General features: G+C 43.0%; 1 protein-coding gene across 5 annotated transcripts in view; it reads left to right on the top strand.

Annotated features, from left to right (window-relative positions):
- Positions 1–21,637, top strand: part of CELF2 (CUGBP, Elav-like family member 2) — a 430,555-nt gene that overhangs the window by 84,435 nt on the left and 324,483 nt on the right. For 2 of the 5 annotated variants that reach the window (XM_010854104.1, XM_010854103.1), the window contains exon 1: positions 11,528–11,717. The exons of 1 other annotated variant lie outside the window; for it this stretch is intronic. In XM_010854104.1, the coding sequence (XP_010852406.1) occupies positions 11,665–11,717 (53 nt within the window). In that variant the 5' untranslated portion in view covers positions 11,528–11,664. Of the gene's footprint in view, positions 1–11,527; positions 11,718–21,637 lie in introns of those variants that run through there. 2 more of the 5 variants (XM_010854106.1, XM_010854105.1) reach the window with 1 other exon arrangement.

Here is a 21,637-nt window from a genome sequence, read left to right as displayed (position 1 = left end):
GATCCGCTGGAGAAGGAAATGGCAATCCACTCCAGTCCCATTGCCTGGAAAATCCCATGGACAGAGGAGCCTGGTAAGATACAGTCCATGGGGTCGCAAAGAGACACGACTGAGCGACTTCACTCACTTTCACGTCACTTCACCAATATATAGAGAGAGTTAAATATGGGAAACAGGTTGACTGAAAATTGATGAAACAAAAATTAGACTGATTCTGATGTCTGTTCCCTGCCCATAAGACATTTGCTTTTTCCAAGATACCCCACAAATCACCCTCCAACTCCCACTGCTCTTAATTCTGAAAGTTTTGTCAACTCATTTTATCGTCAATGCCTGTCCCTCAGTTCAGTTCAGTCACTCAGTCCTGTCCGACTTTCCGACCCCATGGACTGCAATGCGCCAGGCTTCCCTGTCCATCACCAACTCCCAGAGTTTACTCAAACTCATGTCCATTGAGTCAGTGATGCCATCCAACCATCTCATCCTCTGTCATCCCCTTCTCCTCCTGCCTTAAATCTTTCCCAGCATCAGGGTTTTTTCATGAGTCGGTTCTTCTCATCAGGTAGCCAGAGTACTTGAGTTTCAGCCTTCAGCATCAGTCATTCCAATGAAAATTCAGGACTGATTTTCTTTAGGATTTCCTGGTTAAATCTCCTTTCAGGCCAAGGGACTCTCAAGAGTCTTCTCCAACACCACAGTTCAAAAGCATCTGTTCTTCCGCGCTCAGCTTTCTTTACAGTCCAACTCTCACATCCATACCTGACTACTGGAAAAACGATAGCTTTGACTAGATGGACCTTTGTTGGCAAAGTAATGTCTCTGCTTTTTAATATGCTGTCTAGGTTGCTCATAGCTTTTCTTCCAAGGAGCAAGCATATTTTAATTTCATGGCTACAGTCACCATCTGCAGTGATTTTGGAGCCCCAAAAAATAAAGTCTCCCACTGTTTCCATTGTTTCCCCGTCTATTTGCCATGAAGTGATGGGACCAGATGCCATCATCTTAGTTTTCTGAATATTGAGTTTTAAGCCAATTTTTTCACTCTCCTCTTTCACTTTCATCAAGAGGCTCTTTAGTCCTTCTTTGCTTTCTGCCATAAGGGGTGGTGTCATCTGCATATCTGAGGTTATTGATATTTCTCCCAGCAATCTTGATTCCAGTTTGTGCTTCATTCAGTCTGACATTTCGCACGATGTACTCTGCATATAAGTTAAATAAGCAGGGTGACAATATACAGCCTTGACATACTCCTGTCCCTATTTGGAACCAGTCTGTTGTTCCATGTCCACTTTTAACAGTTGCTTCATGAGCTGCATAGCGATTTCTCAAGAAGCAGGTCAGGTGGTCTGGTATTCCCCTCTTTAAGAATTTTCCACCGCTCTTTGTGATCCACACAGTCAAAGGCTTTGGCATAGTCAATAAAGCAAAAGTAGATGTTTTTCCGGAACTCTCTTGCTATTTCGATGATCCGGCAGATGTTGGCAATTTGATCTCTGGTTCCTCTGCCTTTTCTAAATCCAGCTTGAACATCTGAAAGTTCATGGTTCATGTACTGTTGAAGCCTGGCTGAAGAATTTTGAGCCTGGTCCTACCTGCTTGCAATTTGTGAACTCCCAAACTTAGCACTGATGGAAAGTAATGAGGGAAATGTATAATTTATCACTTTATTTTCTATTCACCCATATAAATGGTGCCTTAAAGTTAGAAAAGGTTTCCCTGGTGGTTCAGCAGTAAAGAATCCACCTGCCAAACAGGAGACATGGGTTCAGTTCCTGGGTTGGCAAGATCCCCTGGAGAAGGAAATGGCTACCCACTCCAGTATTCTTGCCTAGAGAATCCCATGGACAGAGGAGTGTGTAGGGCAACCGTCAGTGGGGTCACAAGGAATCAGACAGAACTTAGTGATTTAACAACAACAGCAACAAAGTTTTTAAAAATAGTAAAACATCAAGCCGATCATTCCATCTCAATGAATTGATCAAGTTCTTAAAGTCATAACAGGGCCTTCTGTATCTGTCTGTCCCTTTCTGGGTCTAACAGAGTGACTGCTCACAGTTGAATGTGGTACTTATTTCACAAGTCGTGTCATGTAGCTGTAAGCCACTGAGTTTGGGTCACTTAATAAGAAGTGGGTTTCACAAAGAAATTTAGCTCTTGAACAAATATTTATTAAGTGTCCAGCAGATGCCACACTCTGGCCACATATGATGATAAACATGGAGTGAGTTCCTGCTTTAATGCAGCTTCAGTTCAGATGGAGGGGAGAGATCACAAACAAGAAAATAAGTAGATAATCTCATTTCAGAGAGTGATATTTATAAAGAAAGGTAACATGTAAAGCACCTGCATATTCTAAAAGAGCTGTTGTGGTCGTTGCAAAACCATCTTTTCCAGACCACCTGGGTTTTTGTTTCATCTCTGTTGGGTAATCACGTGAATCCCCACCTTGGTCTCACTTGCCCATCAGGAAATCTACCTGCTGCACCCTGACCTTCAACATGCTTGTGCTGTTCAAGTCTTATAATTCCTAGAATCAAAACCACTAAGAAAGACAGACGCCCAAGTGCACCAAACTCTGCATGGCCATCGAAAACTCTAGATAGTAGTCAGTTCAGTTCAGTCAGTTCAGTTGCTCAGTTGTGTCCGACTCTTTGTGACCCAATGACCCGCAGCACACCGGGCCTCCCTGTCCATCACCAACTCCCGGAGTTTACTCAAACTCATGTGCATTGAGTCGGTAATGCCATCCAACCATCTCATCCTCTGTCGTCCCCTTCTCCTTCTGCCTTCAGTCTTTCCTAGAATCAGGGTCTTTTCCAATGACTCAGTTATTTGCATCAGGTGGCCAAAGTAGTGGAGTTTCAGCTTCAGCATCAGTCCTTCCAATGAATATTCAGGCTGATTTCCTTTAGGATGGACTGGTTGGATCTCCTTGCAGTCCAAGGGACTCTCCAGACTCTCCTCCAACACCACAGTTCAAAAGCATCTGTTCTTCCGCCCTCAGCTTTCTTTATAGTCCAACTCACACATCCATACATGACTACTGGAAAAACGATAGCTTTTACTAGACAGACCTTTTTGGCAAAGTAATGTCTCTGCTTTTTAATATGCTGCCTAGGTTGATCGTAGCTTTTCTTCCAAGGAGCAAGCATATTTTAATTTCATGGCTGCAGTCACCATCTGCAGTGATTTTCAAGCTCCCAAAAATAAAGTTTGACACTGTTTCCACTGTTTCCCCATCTATTTGCCATGAAGTGATGGGACCAGATGCCATGATCTTAGTCTTCTGAATATTGAGTTTTAAGCCAACTTTTTCACTCTCCTCTTTCACTTTCATCAAGAGGCTCTTTAGTCCTTCTTCACGTTCTGCCATAAGGGTGGTGTCATCTGCATACCTGAGGTTATTGATATTTCTCCCAGCAATCTTGATTCCAGCTTGTGCTTCATCCAGCCCAGCATTTCTCATGATGCCTTGACGTACCCCTTTCCCTATTTGCAACCAGTCTGTTGTTCCATGTCCAGTTCTAACTGTTGCCTCCTGACCTGCATACAGATTTCTCAAAAGGCAGGTCAAGTGGTCTGATATTCTATCTCTTTAAGAATTTTCCAGAATTTGTTGTAGTCCACATAGTCAAAGGCTTTGGCATAGTCAATAAAGCAGAAGTAGATATTTTTCTGGAACTCTCTTGCTGTTTTAATGATCCAACAGATGTTGGCAATTTGATCTCTGGTTTCTCTGCCTTTTCTAAATCCAGCTTGAACATCTGGAAGTTCATGGTTCATGTACTGTTGAAGCCTGGCTTGGCAAATTCTGAGCATTACTTTACTAGTGTGTGAGATGAGTGCACTTGTGCGGTAGTTTGAGCATTCTTTGGCATTGCCTTTCTTTGGGATTGGAATGAAAACTGACCTTTTCCAGTCCTGTGGCCACTGCTGAGTTTTCCAAATTTGTTGACATATTGAATGCAGCACTTTTACAGGATCATCTTTTAGGATTTGAAATAGCTCAACTGGAATTCCATCACCTCCACAAGCTTTGTTCATAGTGATGCTTCCTAAGGCCCATTGACTTCGCATTCCAGGATGTCTGGCTCTAGGTTGGTGATCACACCATCATGATTATCTGGGTCGTGAAGATCTTTTTTGTATAGTTCTTCTGTGTATTCTTGCCATCTCCTCTTACTATCTTCTGCTTCTCTTAGGTCCATACCATTTCTGTCCTTTATTGTGCCCATCTTTTCATGAAATGTTTCCTTGGTATCTCTAATTTTCTTGCAGAGATCTCTAGACTTTCCCATTCTATTGTTTTTTTCTATTTCTTTGCATTGATAGCTAAGGAAGGCTTTCTTATCTCTCCTTGCTATTGTTTGGAACTCTGCATTCAAATGGGATAGTAGTCAAGTTACAGAATTTCTGGGATGTGCCAGCCTGAGCAGAAGGTGACGGTGTGTGCATGTGTCTGTCTTTGTTGTTGTGGTTTAGTTGCTAAGTCCTGTCTGACTATTTGTGACCCACTGGGTTACAGCACACCAGGCTTCCCTGTACTTCACTATCTCCCAGAGTTTGCTCAAACTCATGTCCATTGAGTCGATGATACCATCCAACTGTAACCGCAATAATAAAGTAGCCCATTTTCCATGCAAATATGAATGCCTAACTTACATGTATTCACCTGTGGTTTTCCCAAGATTTCTGATATGCCCAGGGGTGGCCCTTGGCAAAACTTTAGGCCAAAAATGACCACTCAATTGTGAATGTGTTATTTATGATGTCATATGAGTTCACAAGCCCTGGTGGCTCACTATTAAAGAACCCACCTGTCAATGCAGGAGACACAGGTTTGATCCCTGGGTCAGGAAGATCCCCTGGAGAAGAAAATTGTAACCCACTCCAGTATTCTGGCCTAGGAAATCCCATGGACTGAGGAGCCTGGTGGACTGAAGTCCATGGGATCACAAAAGTGTTGGACATGACTTAGCAACTAAACAATGAATTCACAAGCCAAAGTTAGTTATCTTATCAGCAGGGTTACTTACGGTAACCATTTTCATGGGAAATCTTTGACTTTCTTCTCATTGTCTTTCACAGACCCACCTACGTGGAAATAGATGTCCAAACTCACTTCATGGTGTCTTTTCACAGCCCTGCTTGTCTATAGAAAGCAAGTTATTATTACTCTTTGTAATAATAAAACCTCTTAAATTTATCTAGGGCCTATTTTCAAGTGGTATCTTGGAGCTCTAAGTACTTCCTGGTTTATTATTTACACCTACTCATTGATAAATATGACACTTGATCTTTTGAAGGGGCTTTACAATAATTCTTACTAATTACTCATCCCCAGGCCCCACTTCTAGCAAAACATCTCCATTTTGCAAAACGAGTACATCATCCCACTGCTTGGAGAAGGAATATCCATGTGGAACGTGGGGCCCTTGGGTTGCTCACAGGGACAGCTGTTCCTTAATCATGACTTGGAGGTGCTTTTTGAGTCCTCAAGTGAGAGGAACTCCAGTTACATAGATCTTCAGATTACCATCAAATCCTTTCTTTGCTAAGGCTACCGAGGTCTTACATTAAACCAACTGTCAATTTTGTGTGTCAAGTAGTGATTTGTGATCCTTGTGTCCTTGGGGCTTTGGAGGTCTTTCCTCTCAAGGCAGGAGGGAGCATGGGGTCTGGAAGCACAGGATTGCTCCCGTGTTCCATTCATTCTGGCTCCTGCGTGCAGATTTCACTGCTTTGCCTCATTCTGTCCACGGAGACCCTTCCTCGGAAGCTTAGACCTGGTCAGGGGAACTTTGTGTCTTCTGTTTGATGTCAGCTCTAGATGGACACCCACCTCCTCACACAGGCACTTAACACTTTACTGAGCTCCTCCTAGGGGTCATGTATGGTCTTTGCAGCAAATCCATTTCTCGTATACCTTGGTTGGCGCTTCGTATTCGCTTCACAGACTTTGTGTGTTCTTTCCACCTTTCATAACAATGTGGTATGTTTCTTAGTTCAGCCTGGCAATTCTTGATGTCTGCTATGGTCTGAATGTTTGTATCCCTCTGAAATTCATATATTAAAATCCTAATGCCCAATGTGATTACATTTGGCTGTGGGGCCTTTGGGAGTGATTAAGTCATGAGGGTGGAATCTTCATGCATGGGATTAGTGTTCTCATAAAGGAAACCCCACAGAGACCCCTCATCCCTTCCACTACGTGAGGACAAAGCAAGGAGGTGCCCACTATGAACCAGGAGGAGGACCTTCATCAGAACTTGACCAGTCTGGTGCCTTGATCTAGGACTTCCAAGCCTCCAGAGCCATGAGAAATAAACATTTGCTGCTTCAAGGCCCCAGGTCTGTGGCATTTTGCTTTAGCAGTCTGAATGGCCTACGGCAGTATCTGAAACTAACAACTAAATAGATTTAATATCTTCAGTGCCTCCACATTCCAAGATGGTTCTTTTTTGACGGGAATCTGAGGAGCAGACTAGATGTTTTTTAGAGTCCCATCCTTTTATTTTTTTTAGTACTTATTTATTTATAGCTGGTTATTATTGGGTCTCAGTTGTGGCACACAGGATCTCCATTGCATCCTGTGGATCTTCCATTCTGGGGCATGGGCTCTCTCTAGTTGTGCCATGCAGGCTGCATGCCACATGGGCATGTAGTTGCAACACATGGGCTTGGTTGCTCCACAGCGTGTGGGATTTTGGTTCCTCAATCAGGGATTGAACCTGCATCCCCTGTTTTGAAAGGCAGATTCTTAACCACTGGACCACCAGGGAAATCCCTAGTGTCCCATCCGTTTAATCAAAAGAGTTTATGCAGCCAGGTCCTACATGTCGAACACTTCATATTGTACCCTTCTATTGAAATGGTATTTTCCATTACTTTTGCAATGTACATATCAAAATGCAAAGACAAGGCACAGAAGGCGGAAAAAAGTTGAATTCATTTTTTGTTGGATTTGGAAATTTGGCTTTTTAATCCCAGAAATTACCTACAATATAAAGAAACTCATAATACAGCTTTAAACATTTTTTTTAGGAAGCGCATATCTAGAAAGGTCACGAAATCTCAGCTCAGCTCCATACTTCTCAATTGCTGTACCTCTCCAGTTTTTCCCTCACCAAGCTTGCATTATTAGCTCAACAATTAATTTCTACAGTTAATAACAAACTTCTTGGATATAGAGAGCATTGAAATCGTTTTTGTTGTTGTTCTTTGCTAATTACTGCTATAATCCTTATCCTCTTAAAAACTTTCCCCTACAAACCAAATTTAATAATCATCAGGGTTGTTAAAAATTAATTCCTATAGGAGATGACCTCAAAATATTGGTCTCCAAAAGTGCTTAGTCTGTTTAGTTTCAACTCAAACTGTATTTGAAATAAAGTTTTGAAAGAAATTGACAAATACTAGTAGCCCAGAAACAACCTTCAAATCAATTTTTTTATTCATTTACTATCTGTCCTCTAAGATAGGTAACCTTGAGGATCTAATGTCTGGTGATCCGAGGTGGAGCAGATGTAATAATGATAGAAATACACTGCACAATGTAATGCATTTGAATCATCTGGAAACCACTCCCCCACCCCACTCCCACCCCCAGTCCATGGAAAAATTGTCTTTCATGAAACTGGTCCCTGGCGCCAAGAAGGTTAGACTACTGCTCTAAGGTTATTAGTGTCACATGAGAAAAGTGTGAAGTTCTTCATTACAATACCACTCAAAAGGCTTGCCTTCCCAGTTGCGTCTGTCACCCCTGGGCACAGTGGGGCTGCTGAGTCGCACTGCAACCCAGTAGAAAGAACAGGTGCCCAGACAGGGCTCCCATGCTCTGTCATTATCCACCTTCTGTGGGCATTGTTTCTGTGCCTGAACTTTTTCAGCAGAGCAGGTAACAGGACCAGCTGTGCACACCCCGCAGTGTTGTAGGGATTCATCAGGGAAGTAGGCAAAGTGTCAGGGAAGGCCTTCTCAGGGTTGTGAGCTGTGCCGGTGGAATGCTTGAATTAGTGGAAGGAGTGGTGCCCCACCCTATGATTGTTACGGCAACTACAGGTGCTGCTGCCAAGTCGCTTCAGTCGTGTCCGAGTGACTCTGTGCGACCCCATAGACGGCAGCCCACCAGGCTCCCCCGTCCCTGGGGTTCTCCAGGCAAGAACACTGGAGTGGGTTGCCATTTCCTTCTCCAATGCATGAAAGTGAAAAGTGAAAGTGAAGTCTGTCAGTCATGTCCAACTCTTAGCGACCCCATGGACTGCAGCCCACCAGGCTCCTCCATCCATGGGATTCTCCAGGCAAGAGTACTGCAGTGGGGTGCCATTGCCTTCTCCAACTACCGGTGGCACAGGGGTAAAGAATCCACCTGCCAGTACAAGAGATGCAGGAGACTCATCAGGTTCCATCACTGCGTCAGGAAGATCCCCTGGAGAATGAAATGGCTACCACTCCAGTATTCTTGCCTGGAAAATTCCCTGGAAGGAGGAGCCTAGTGGGCTACGGTCCATGGGGTTGCAAAGAGTCAGACATGACTAAGAGACTGAGCATGCGAGCACATAAAGGCATATGGAAAATAAAAGTCTTCTCAAGTGTTAAAAACAAATTCATTCCTTTATTTCACAAACTCTTATTAAGAATCAGCTAGATGTCGTTTATTCTATTGGGTGGATTAAGAATACAAAGATTGATCCAGTGTGGATCTGGAGTCAGAGGATTCCTATGCGCTATGACACACCTGCCTTATATTCACTCATATTTCTATCCCCAAGCTCAGCACAGGCAGCTGGAGACTGTAAGACCCCCAGTGTGTCACCTTACTGGTGTTTGGATAAGCACTAAACTCTTACCTCAATAGCTTTCTCATTAGTTAGGTGCCTAGACTCAAATGGAAGTGGAGGGAATATAAAATATTTAATGGTTTGATTCCATCCCAGTCCTTGCTACTCCAGATCCATAATTCATTTCACTAGAGGAATAGCCCCATGCACAGCAGCCCTGGCTTCCAGTGCTAAGAATCTATTTATGGATTAGCAAATGCATTAGTGCTACATGTTAGTACTTGCCTCGGAGTTTAGCCCTGTCAGAAACTGGATGGAAGTATTAAAATAGGGTTTTGTGTCAGAACAGTGTATTTTTACTTTGCTCTGATGCACAAAACCACGGCCTGTGTCAGGCCACTCATTCCACTCTGTTAATATTTGCACTAATGGAATACATCGTTTCATTATACACACCTCCAGGGCTTTAAAATAACTGAGCAGGACTTCCTGGCAGCCCAAGGGTTAAGAATCTGCCTGCCAATGCAGCGGAAATGGGTTTGGTCCCTGGTCAAGGAAGATTCCACATGCAACTGAGCCCATGTACCACAACTACGGAAGCCCGCCGGCTCAGAGCCTGTGCTCCTCAACAGGAGAAGCCACCACAATGAGAAGCCCGTTTACTGCAACAAAGAGTAGCTTCCACTCGCGGAAACTAGAGAAAACCTACATGCAGCAACAAAGACCCAGCACAGCTGGGTGATATTGGTGATATATATAATAAATAATAAATATGTATTAATAATAAAGTATAAATTTAGCAATCAATTAAAATAAATTAATTAAAAATATAAAACGAGCATTTGTTGCCCCTGTTTATCTACAGGGCAAAGAGAGCTCTAGAGACGGGAGGTGAGCCCTGCCTCAGCTCTCAACACAGGTGACTAGGGAGATAGCTCAAAACCCTCTCTCTGCAGGGTCTCTGGTTCCAAATCATTTACATGATGTTGATCTTGCTCCAAAAGAGTACCTTAGGTTGTACATAGTACGTCTCCCCTGGCAAGGTCCTTCATTTTTATATATTCACTCTCTAACTCTCAGACATGATGATGAAGGAAGGCAATGTGAAAATCTGCTTGTTTTAAGGGCAGAGCTGTGGCTTCATTCTCTGATTGCAGTCCAGTGCTTCATCATGGGATCTTCTTGCCATCTAGAAATGGGAATGGGGACTGCTTTCAGTCACTGCTGCTTGTTATTATCAGCCCTGTTGACAAACTAAGCGTGATTACCGGGCAGTCACCCTGAGAGCATCATCTTCACCCTCTAGAACATCTTCATCTCCTTATCTGTGGGCCAAGACTAAGTTCAGAGGTCAGAGATCTAGGAAGATGTTGGGGGTGTGGTACTTCCCTGGTGGTCTAGTGGTTAAGACGTCACCTTCCAGTGCAGGGGTCCAGGCTCAGTCGCTAGTGGGGGAACTAAGATCCCACATGCTCCCTGTCCCCCCAGTAAAACAAAACACATAAAAATAGAACCACTATTATAACAGGTTCAGTAAAGACTTAAAAAAATAGTCCACATTTTACAAAATCTTTTAAAAAAGATACTGGGGTGCATTCCAGATCTCCAAAAGAGAGGATAATGGGGCGCACCATAATTTTCCCCACCCCACTATTGTTCCCACAAATATTTTGAGTCCAGATTATTACTGAGGTGCACGATTGTGCTGATGAGAACAGGTGACGTGTTGGATCCCGGGAGTGGGGAAACCAGTGTTCTGTGAGCCAGCTCTGTTTCAGGCTGTGTTCTGTGTCGCTCCATCCAAGCTGAGCGCATTCTTGGCTTCCAATCAGCACACACCTCCTGGAGCAAAGCCTTCATTTGCAGTTTTGGACAACTGACTGTTCCATCCATAGCATCTTGTCTTTCCTGTGTGTGTTTAACTTACTGTTTTACTTGGTTAATATGCCTGGAATTCTTATAATTCCAATAAACACAAGTACAGTGTGTATTTCCTTGGCTAACTGTATATGCTAAGCCCAGTGAGGATAATGAAATACAGAAGCAGGAGTTTTTTCTTATTTTGGAAAAGAGCATTCTAATTGGTCTTTTGGGGCATATGCCCCACTGTCTATCAGGATTTCAGTATGACCAAACAATCTTTGCATTGCCTGCCTCTTTTAGAAGTCCTGCTGCAGGCGGGTTATGCCCTGATCTCCAAAACTCTGGTGCTCACAGAGTTAAAATCTTTCCAAGTGTCTGCAACCTCCGTCCTCCCCATCCTCAATCCAGAGTGGGGCTAAGGGTCTTGACCTTGTCACTCTTTCTGAGGACAAGGGGTGAGGAAGAGATGAATCCAGCTGTGAATTCAGCATCCCAAAAAAGAGAAGCAGAAATTCCTTTTTAGCACCCTGACCCACCCACATCTTGTGTGAGTCATCTGCGAGGCTTGCTGACAGTGGATAGCAAAGAGAAAACATGTACTTGGTTTTGCTGTGAAATGTATAAGACAAAGAGGTAAATGAGTGACTTATTTTTCTTTCCAATTTCTGAAGATGGTAATTAGGAGAACTCACACCAGCCAGGCTCAAGCGAATGCAAGCAAGACCCCTATAGGCAGCACGGTGTATTAATGTAAAAATATGCTTAGACAACATAACTTGTCAGAGAGGATTATTTCTACTTAGTGGATCTGCAGGAGCCCCTTTGCTCTACCATTCAGAATTTGACTAGAGAAGAGAGTGAGGAAAGAGAGAGAGAAAGAGAGGGAGGGAGGGAGGGAGAGAGAGAGAGGGAGAGAGAGAGGGGGGAGCGCACATTAGTGAACAGCTACTGTGGCATTGATGTTGGAGCGCACTTCTGAACTGGCTTTTGTTGAGACTATCAGTGTATCTGTGCAGAAAGCATGCGCTGTCCCAAATCCGCTGTTACTATGAGAAATGAAGAGCTGCTTTTAAGGTATGTTGCTGTGTTCTTTGTTTTAATGTATGCCTTGCTAGTTTTCAGAGCTGGCTGAGACTGTCATCACGGTCAGAATCAAGCAGCTTCCTTATCTTAGAAGAAAAAAATAAAAAAGAATCTAGAGAGAGAGAGGGGAAAGAGGGAAACGAAATCGAGACCAAGAGATTGGGAGAAAGAGAGAGCAAGCGAGAGAAAGGAGAAGGACTCCTGTGGACGAGTTATATTTGCAGGAGTTGCCTTTTGCAAGCATATCATGTATTTGCTTGCTGCTATTTGTGCGCGGCCAGTGGATAATTTTAAAGGCTCCGAATCTGGCTCTGGGTTTGTCTTTTCCTTTGCAATGTCTAAGCCTCTTTCATTATTATGCACTCTGCATGGAATACTCAGCGAGAAAGGAGCTAAGGAGACTCCATATTAGACTTGCGTTCCAGATACCGCTCTAATCTGGACTTAGCCTACCTAAATAGTCCTTCTGTGTTACCAGGTTTGGATCACTTTATACTGTTTGCCAAAATGTGTACCTGTTTAAAGACCTCTATTCATGCATGGCGTCCTGGGTCCCTCTGTATTGAAAGCAAATATTTGTTTCCTGCATCTGTGTAAGGGTCCTACCGCTTACCAAGAATGAGCCACCTTTGGGGAAGCAGAGAAAGAATTATGATAGAATTGGCATCCTGCTTTGAAAAATGTAGTCTTTTGTTTATTTGCTAGCAGACATTGTAGCACTGAATACATCTATGGGTCTGACAATGGGACCCGTTGAACAATGGAGCTGTCAAACTAGCTTAATGCATGTCTGGGTTTTTTTTTTTCTTCTTCTTTCTCAACACCCTTTTTATCTGTTTTAATCTTGTTTGTATAGACTATCCAGATTGAAGAGCTTTTAGGACTGCTTGTTTGTGGTTTTGTGCATTTGAAAAATTTAATATCTGCCGTTCATAGGGCTTTTTGCATTTTGCAGCTATGTTGGTTGGATTAAGTTAGAGATTTATTACTTACCTCTCTGTTAAACTACAGAAAGAAACTCATTGATTGAGAACGCTTGTAATACCATTATCATTCTAGCAAATACCTTGTTATCAGACATGCCTCTACAGTATTTAATGCTTGGAGATTTAAAATATGCCTGTTTGGTGGACTTACGGAACATAGCACTAAAGCAAAGTTAAGAGGAATATTTCTAATGTTTAAGTAAATTATGATTTCTGATGTCTGCTTCCTCTTTTGGCATCCAGGTACATAAACAGTTTAGAAATTCAAGGAGAAGTCAGAACTTTCGCCCTCCTAATTTTGGTCACAAACTATCACTAGCCAGCCTGTTAAATCGTTAAGTTAAAGGTCTCTACAGAATATATTGATTTTTGATATATGATTATGTGCTTATAAAATGCATTTCTACGCAGGGCAAACATGTCTCACATCTTCAAAAATCTTTCCTTTTATAACATGGGCAATGGTTTCTCAGGTGAAAACAGTGAGACTTCAAAAAGAAAAAATAGAAAAATCAGTTTCAAACTTCTCCAACATTAAAAACATTTTTATTCTCAAACTAGATATAAAGGAACTGATCCTAGAAGATTAAATGGTAATTGATATACATGAAAATCATATCACTGACATTTGTTTCCATAAAGAATATGTCTTTTCTAACATTTTAATGTTTTGCTTTAATTAGCTGTTTGTGCCAGAGCAGTAGATTGAAAAATACTCATAAATTCATTGAGATTTAGAACCTAATACTTAGAAACAGAAGGGAAATTATTTTAAAGGGCAAATTTAAAAAAGTAGATATATTTAATTACAAATATTTCTTCTTGGATTATATTGTGTTCAGATTAGTGATGTACCCAGTAAATAAGGAGCAAGATGTAGTCCTTATAAAACCAGCTATGAAACATTCACTATTTTTCAGAGTTTAGACATGCATTCAATTTTTCAAACTTAGGCTGAAATGTTATATTTAATACAAAATTGTGAAAATTCATGTTGCAAGCTCAATAAATTGCCTTCTCAAACATAAATTTTCTATTGATAATATTTTCAGAGCCTGGCTGAACCCATAACGTATCTGTAGAATAATTATATTTTTAAAGTTATCCATGGTAAGTAAAGTGGATTTTATGATTATGTTCTCTTACTTCCAAAGGGATATGAACAGCTCATTCCATTGGGTATGCCAATAATTGCTTTTGGATGAGCTTATAAACGGTAATTGGTGAAGCTTTCTATCTGAAACTGGCCCACTGTTACCCGCACACCTAGATTCTTCTTTCATGGGAAATTTTTTTTTTCTAAATCAAAGGTCACAAAGCAATTTTTTTGTGATTTGGGGGAAAGAAAGTAGTGTCCTGTGTTTCCCAGCTGCCTGTCAGAAGCAAGCTGAAATTAAAAAATACCTTAGAAAACTCCATGTTAAATTTTTGACTAAATTATAATCATTCATCTGTGATCTATTCACTTTAATCCCTGGATGATCATCTTAGGTCCAAGAACAGGGGAACCCCCTACCCACTCGTGCTTTGACCCAGTCATTACCAGCTTCCAGAATTCTGAGGCCCCCATTCCAGCGTCCAACACACAGCTATCTTGTCCTCTAGCCTGATGGGAGAGTGGGAGATGGCCGGAAGTTGGCCAACTTGTCTACATCTATTTCCACAACAGTAACAAGATACGCAATCTGTATCCTGCCATCAACTTCTGTGTTGGGATGATTCCCTTCCAAGGTGACCTAAACAAATGTCAAAGTGAATTTTAATCCTAAGCCCAGACTTGCAGAAACAGAACAGATGAGTCAAACTCGGAAAACGGCTTCTTTCAATAGAGTCACAGTTGCACCCGAGTCCTTGCACACAGGAGCCTTGGGAATACGCAGCTGTGTTCAGCAGACCACAGGCTGCGAGATATGTAACCTCAACATCCAAAGAGTTCTTTTATTTGTGAAAATGAAACCTCACAGTTTTTCCTTTTCAAAATATGAGTGCATACAATTGCATAATATCCCTTTGGGGCTGAAAAACAAAGGCCTTTGATTAATATTCATATCTAGAACTTTAGAGCAAGTGCAGATTGTGCTGGAATACCTAGGAAGTCATTGGAAGAGTGAATCAATACTAATTATTGTAATCAGGGTGGTTAATTAAGTGAAAATGTGGCTGATAGAAAGTTCATTGCTCACAGCCCTGGAAACACCTAGGTTGATGAAAAGAAGGTAAAATCCAAAGGCAAGCGTGGTACCCAGGAATGATCTCTCCATGTTTAGGGGGTCAGAATCTGTCCACAGAAAACATACCTCGATTTGATATAATCGCAACAGTGAGAAAACCAGAAATATCAGACTCAGTTTCTGGTGTAGAGGTTTCTATAAAAGTCATTAACAGAAAGCAGTTTGTTAAGAAGCATCTCCTGCGGCTCCCACAGCATTTATCTGCCCTTCTTCCAGCGGTAACAAGTATATTTCACTCTGTGGCAGTAACGTCTTAGATCATCTTGATTAGCCTTCATTGAATTTCTTTCTGCATTTTGGTAATTCCTGGGGGATATGTTGAGGGTGGGGAGGTGGGTTCTCCTTTCATCACACTATTGATTGCTTCCTTCTTGGTTATTACTGGCTTTGGGAATTTTTCTGAACTCGCAGTGACTTTTATTCTGTAGGAAAGATGAGGCAGTGGTTCTTGGAGGGGATTAAGATCCGTGGCATTTCATTTAACTGACATGGGGAAGAGGGTGTCAGAGGAAGGAACGCGTATGTGAGGTTTCAGGGCTGTAGCCCATTAAGAATTGAAATGAAGTGTCCTGGAGCTGAAACACCTTTCTGATCCCACGGTACTCATCTCCAGAGGTCAGGCTGAGATGGAAGCTAGATGTACATGTAAGAGGGAGAGACTGTGTGTGTGTGTGTGTGTGTGTGTGTGTCTGAACCTCTACTCCACTCAGAAATGTGCTGGTTAACCCTGATTTCAGATGAGGGACCCTTTGTGCCCAAATGCAGCCTTCTGCTTCATGCAGTGTCATCAGGGGTTGTTCTGTACAGGTATGTTTATCTGATCCAGAGCTTTCTTCTGACTGTAACTTATCCCAGCACATTTTCTTGTATGTCAAGACCATCATAGCTAATGGGGAACGGCATCTGTGGGGGAGGGTGACAGCAGCCCAGAGTGGCATGTGTTACCAGGACAGCTCGGCTGCTCCCTCACCCCCTTCCATGGTGACCCGCCCATGATTGGCTGCCTAGGGTCGTGATGAATCACTGCAGTTTAGGAAGCAGGATATGCCAGTGTGCTCTCGGAGAACAACAAAAACCACAATTTTCCTCCATAATCATTCAGTTCAGCAAACTTTGTTATCATGAACATGAAGAGCATGAGGTTTGAAGTTATCGATAGCTGTGGCTTTTCAAATCCCTGGCTGAGAAGGGATTTGAATCGGTGGAAACTATGTTGAAACTTACGGATGGCATTGCTGGCTTCCAGCTGGTGTGTGAACTGACGCGAAGGGGCACCATGGTACCTGCTGCAGGAAAGAATCAGATGCCTGTCATCCCTCCTGCAAAACTGCCCATCTCAGCAATACAGGTGCTTGCAGGTGTCGTCATCGTCACGCCTTGCTTTCTGAATATCTTGGTCTGGGACCTCAGCTCTTTCGGGTTCTGTGACATGGCTTTCCCATTCATTCAGAGATGACTTAGGAAGCATCTCTGTGAGTGGAAATGCACTGAGCTGGTGATGGACAGTGAGAACTCCTGGTGGTGGCAATTAGGGTTCATTTTGACTTTCTCTTTGGAAACTGACTTGATCAAAAGGGATGGAGCTCTTGTCACCAGCTGCCAGATGCTCAGTGCCCGTCCTGTATAAACTGTACCCTTCTTCCCGCCCTGGGTTAGGGCTGCTGGCCTTAGAAGTATCAGTGAAAACGTTAATACTACAAGGACAAAAGGATTAGGACTGCTGTTCTCTTTTCTTACCCATCTGCCAGTTCCAGGTTTGAATAAAGATTGGGAGGTGGGAGTATTGTAATTGGAATTAAGAATAAATCCAAACGTGATTGACTCTGTATCTGATGCTACACTAGGGGATCTCTTTTATTTTATATAATTTAATCCTCCCAGATATCTAAGAGATAATGGTAGTTATGTTATTCCCATTTCAAAGACAAAAAAACTGAGACCAAGAGAGAGACCCATATTCGATCCTGGAGTTGGAAATCCCCTGGAGAAGGGATTGGCTACCCACTTCAGTATTCTTGCCTGGAAAATTCCATGGACAGAGGAGCCTGGCACGCTGCAGTCCATGAGGGTGCAAAGAGTCAGACACAACTGAGTGACTAACACTTTTCACACTAAAAGGGGGAAAGTAATACCCCTAGACACATGACTCATGGTGGAAGGGATTCTAAGTAAGGACTCAGGCAAACTCATCCGTGGCCAACTTGAAAGTACAACTGTTGGATATTTGACACTTGAAAGTCATATTTTCCTCTGGTGCCACATTTTCACAGTGCACTTCAATTTGTCCATACCTGGAGAAGGCGATGGCACCCCACTCCAGTACTCTTGCCTGGAAAATCCCATGGACAGAGGAGCCTGGTAGGCTGCAGTCCATGGGGTCGCAAAGAGTCAGACACGACTGAACGACTTCACTTTCACATGCATTGGAGGAGGAGATGGTAACCCACTCCAGTGTTCTTGCCTGGAGAATCCCAGGGATGGGGGAGCCTGGTGGGCTGCTGTCTATGGGGTCGCACAGAGTCGGACATGACTAAAGCAACTTAGCAGTATCATAGCAGGGAACCTGTACAGTAAGAAAGGGAAAACCATAGCCATTTTTGCTTCTGAGTTCTTAAAACTCCCTTGAGGTCTTTGAATTAAAACACCCATGCCTCACTTTTCTCATGCTTTAATCTGTATAATGGGAACACATGTTGGGAGGAATAGTAGGGCAATCTGAAGCATAATGAAATTAAAATGTGTCTTTTAACCTACATCAGGGACCAAAATCTGTCATACTGTAACCAGAACCAACCAAGCAACAGATACCCTGTGTGACATAATCTCAGCAGTTAGGAAGCTCACAACAGTCTTGAAACAGAGCGGGAACAGTGGGCACAAAGGTATCAAGCAGTGTGTATTGCAGGGGAGGGGGTCTTGAAGGACAGAGGAGGGAGCAGGAGGGAGAAGTTGTCCTTGGAACACCTTGGATTCATCTTTGTTATTAAAACAAAGCCAAACAAAACTCCTTCACTTCATCCCCTTTCTTCCTCAGACCAGAGGGTCATTCACATCGCTCCTCTGCTCTCGCTTCACCGTATTCCTATGATACGGTGCAAATGCAGTTGTTAGCCTCCACCAGGGAGTGTTGAGAGACTAACTGATTAGGTCACATAAAGGTTTACACTCATCCGTAGAGATAAGACAAGATAACACATTTCCACTCAGCTTGGGTAGATCACTACACTGCTTTTTCATAAAGGTTTTGGGTAGTTCTTTTAAGAAGAAGAAAAAAGAATTATTTTCCCCTAATGGACTTCATAGGAATTAGCATCACAAGCAAATTTAAAGAAAAAGTCATTTGGGATTTTCAAAAACCTCTATCATAAAGCTAAAAATAGTTAGAGATTTGAACTATATTATAGAGAAAAAATAAATTTCCTGTGCTCAAAACCTTAATGTATTTTCAACCTACATGTCACTTTAATAGATTGGTTATGTAATTGCTGTTGTAATAATTAGGTTAACACATTGTACCTCTCATCTGAGGATCACGGTAGAGTTTGATTTTTTCAGCCATTCATCCCTAGGAGGAAACGATGGCCAAGCACATGCAAAGATCTAGACGATCGATCAGAAAATTCAGTGACGTGTTCCCAGTGTTAGTCTGCTCTGACAGAATCAGATGCAGAATCCAACAGGTTTGGTTCTTAAGTCTTATCTATTTCACTCCACTTGCAAGTAGCTTTTGTCTTAGAGAGTCGAATCTGCATGCACCGTATCAGATGACTTCTGATCCTTGGAAGGAAAAGCTCTTTGATGGGGAATCCATCATTATGTGGGTAAATGTGCTTTGTTTTACATGCAGTCCAAGCATTTGGTCTCTTTAATCCTTCCTCTTCTTCAAGATGTATTTGTTCAGAAAAAGGAGAGACACTGAGGCCAGTGGGGCTCTCAGACCTCCGGAGAGTCCCTCTCAGTTCCAGATTTTGATTCTTGCCAAGATCAGCTTCAGACTACTCCCCCAATCCCTCCAGGAAAGCTTAAAACTTCCTTTCTCCATTTATCCACCCCCACCTGTTGGCACTCGCTCTCTGGACCTAATGTTATGCCTACTGCTATATCCACCCAGCTGTCGCCATTCAGCTGTTGTCTTTTGTCAAACGGTAGTTTAGTTTCTCTTTTTGAAATTTATAGCACGTGACAGTAAAATGAGAACTTCTGGCCAATTGGGGAAAACATTTGGGGGAGGGGGTGGTTCAAGGGCCGATTGCCAGGGAACTCAAAACCCCATCCTGATAGCTATAAATTTTGTTCCTGCCGCCAGGCTGGCACCAGATAAAGGTACCCGATACAGTCTTGACAAATCTCAGCATCTTTGAGAGGCCGCTGGGACATTCCTTCGGAGGCTGTGTTTTCTGAGTGCCTCCGTGCACACATCACCAGGCCAGCCTTCTTCTCCTCCCCACCCCTTCTCCCGTCTTCTCCTCCCCAGTTTTCAAATCCTGTTTATTCACTCTGCGGGACACGGTCTTACATCCTCCCCCCTCCACCCCATGATGATGTCTGAAGAGGGGGCACCCCAGAGACAGCTGTTCCTAGCTGAGAACGCAGCCTTGGTCCAGGCAAACTTGACTTCCCTGACAGATGAGCCCCCAAGACTGGTCATTTTGGTGGTCACCTGCCTCCTCAGCGCCGCAGCTGTGGAGGAAGGCTGTCTGGCATTGTCTGGCTTCCGTTGGAGAGAGAAAGCGGGAGAGAGAAAGAGAAAGCTGAGGGGGGAGGGAGAGAAAGAAGGCTGCAGCAAGGATAATGAAGAAAGGAAAAGGGAAATGTAAGGCCGAGAGGGAAGTGATGAGCTGGCTGGGCGTGAGGCCTGCCAGGTCCACAGTGTTAGCATTTCATCCCCTTGGAGTGGAAGCTTCTGGAAACCCTAGAGGGGCACCTCATTTCCAAGTGCGAAGGTATGTACACAAACAACCCATCTTCCGTTGGAGGGTCTCTTCAGATGGGAGGGAAGTTCACCATTATGTCTTCGGCTCTGTGGAAAACAGATTCAGAAAAACACAAGATTGCAAAAAGCCAGTAGCAGCTGCTCTCCAACGGCTGAAAATTCCCGTTAAAAAAAAAAATGTAAAATAAGAGTTTGATCACGATGTCATCCTTACTGTAGTGTGATTTTACTGAAGTCCTTTTAGGAATGTGATAAAGTCACTATTCCAGAACTTTTCAAAATGGGGGGTCAGGGGCAGCGGATGATAAGATCATCTTAAAGTTATGACTGGTGATAGAAGTATTTAAGAGGTACCTTTGTTATGGAGCTAAGAAAATATACCTTTATAATGTATTACTTAAGGATCTATTTGGGGGTTTTTAAGCACATGGAAAAAGACACAGTTGTTTATTTTTGCAAGTTGCTGATGAAACTGGGGTAAGCCAAAAACAAACACATGGCCGTGAAGAAACTTTCCCAGGTACTTAAAATTCATGTGGATTTCACATTTGTTGGCTGGAAAACCCCCAGTGATGGGAATCCCATTCCCCACGTCCCTTCTAGGGCCTTTCTTGCTCCAAATGACTCTCAGCACACTGGGCTTTTTTTTAACTGGAACAGCTATGTTAATAAAATTTGAATTTGAAAAGGTGATGGGGAAAGATGTTTTGGATTCTAGTTTGTAATAAAGAGCCAGAAGTGAGGGGAGAAAAACCCTGTCGTGAAGGTGCCTGTTTGAGGAGATGGAATAGGATGCGTACATCTATAGCTGCGTGGCCGACCGTCTGCGGCTTTAAAGAGGCTGTGACCCGTGATGTTATAAGTGGGAATAATTAAAACATGGAAATTTGTCATAAAATATACAGGGATGTCTGCAGGAGAAGAAGATTAGCTGTTGGGTTATAAGCATGTATCACTATCGGGCCCCGGTCTCTTAAGTTAAGGTATAAACTTTGTGCAAAAATGTTGGAATGTTTATAGTCAGGGACTCTATCCTGGTGCATTGATGAAGGCGGGTGACAGAAATACAACACTTTGCACCAGAGCAGTGTATACTCCACGTAAAATGCATTTATTAGCACTGTGTTTCTTTTGAGAGGTTGTGTGTGTGTGTGTGTGTTTTACTATCAGTGATAATTCAGTGCTCAAACAATGACCATGGGAGAAAACTCAGTTTGAGATGAGGCTTGTGGGGGGCGGCGGGCAGCGAAGAGGGGCAGTGCTGAAACAGCACCGTGCACCCGATTGCCTTGGAAGGCCTCGTATAAAATGAGGTCATTCAGAAACTTTCCCTTGAAGTGCTTCCAATTCTTGAATTGCCTTTTGTTTGGGAAATGAATAGCAAGTTGATTAAAAAAAATAGACAATTAGGGAAGGTAGGGGGATGGGCTTAGGGACCAGCTTAAGGTTTTTCTACAGTGAAGCAAAAATGGTGAGGAAATTGCGTGGTTCCCTACTGCCTGGTCCCCAGGGTGGTCAGCACACAGAGGTGTCACCCACCAGGTTGGGTCCAGGACGGGGGGCTCACCATGGCCTCACCCTCTTTCACTGCTGTTGGTAAGAACCTTGGCAATAAAATAGCGTCTCTGAACCCCGTGTGTTTAGCAGCAGCTCAGTCGAGCTTTCTGCAAAATAATTCCAACTACCAAATCATAATACCTGATGGCTCGTTACAGAGTGAAAATTTTAAAAGGAGGTGGCGGGGTGGGGGGCAGGGGGCGG

The sequence above is a fragment of the Bison bison genome, unplaced genomic scaffold, assembly GCF_000754665.1.
Source record: "Bison bison bison isolate TAMUID 2011002044 unplaced genomic scaffold, Bison_UMD1.0 scf7180017864337, whole genome shotgun sequence".
NCBI lineage: Eukaryota > Metazoa > Chordata > Mammalia > Artiodactyla > Bovidae > Bison > Bison bison.
Note: the sequence above shows the minus strand (reverse complement) of the source record. Positions and strands in the feature narration are given on the sequence as shown.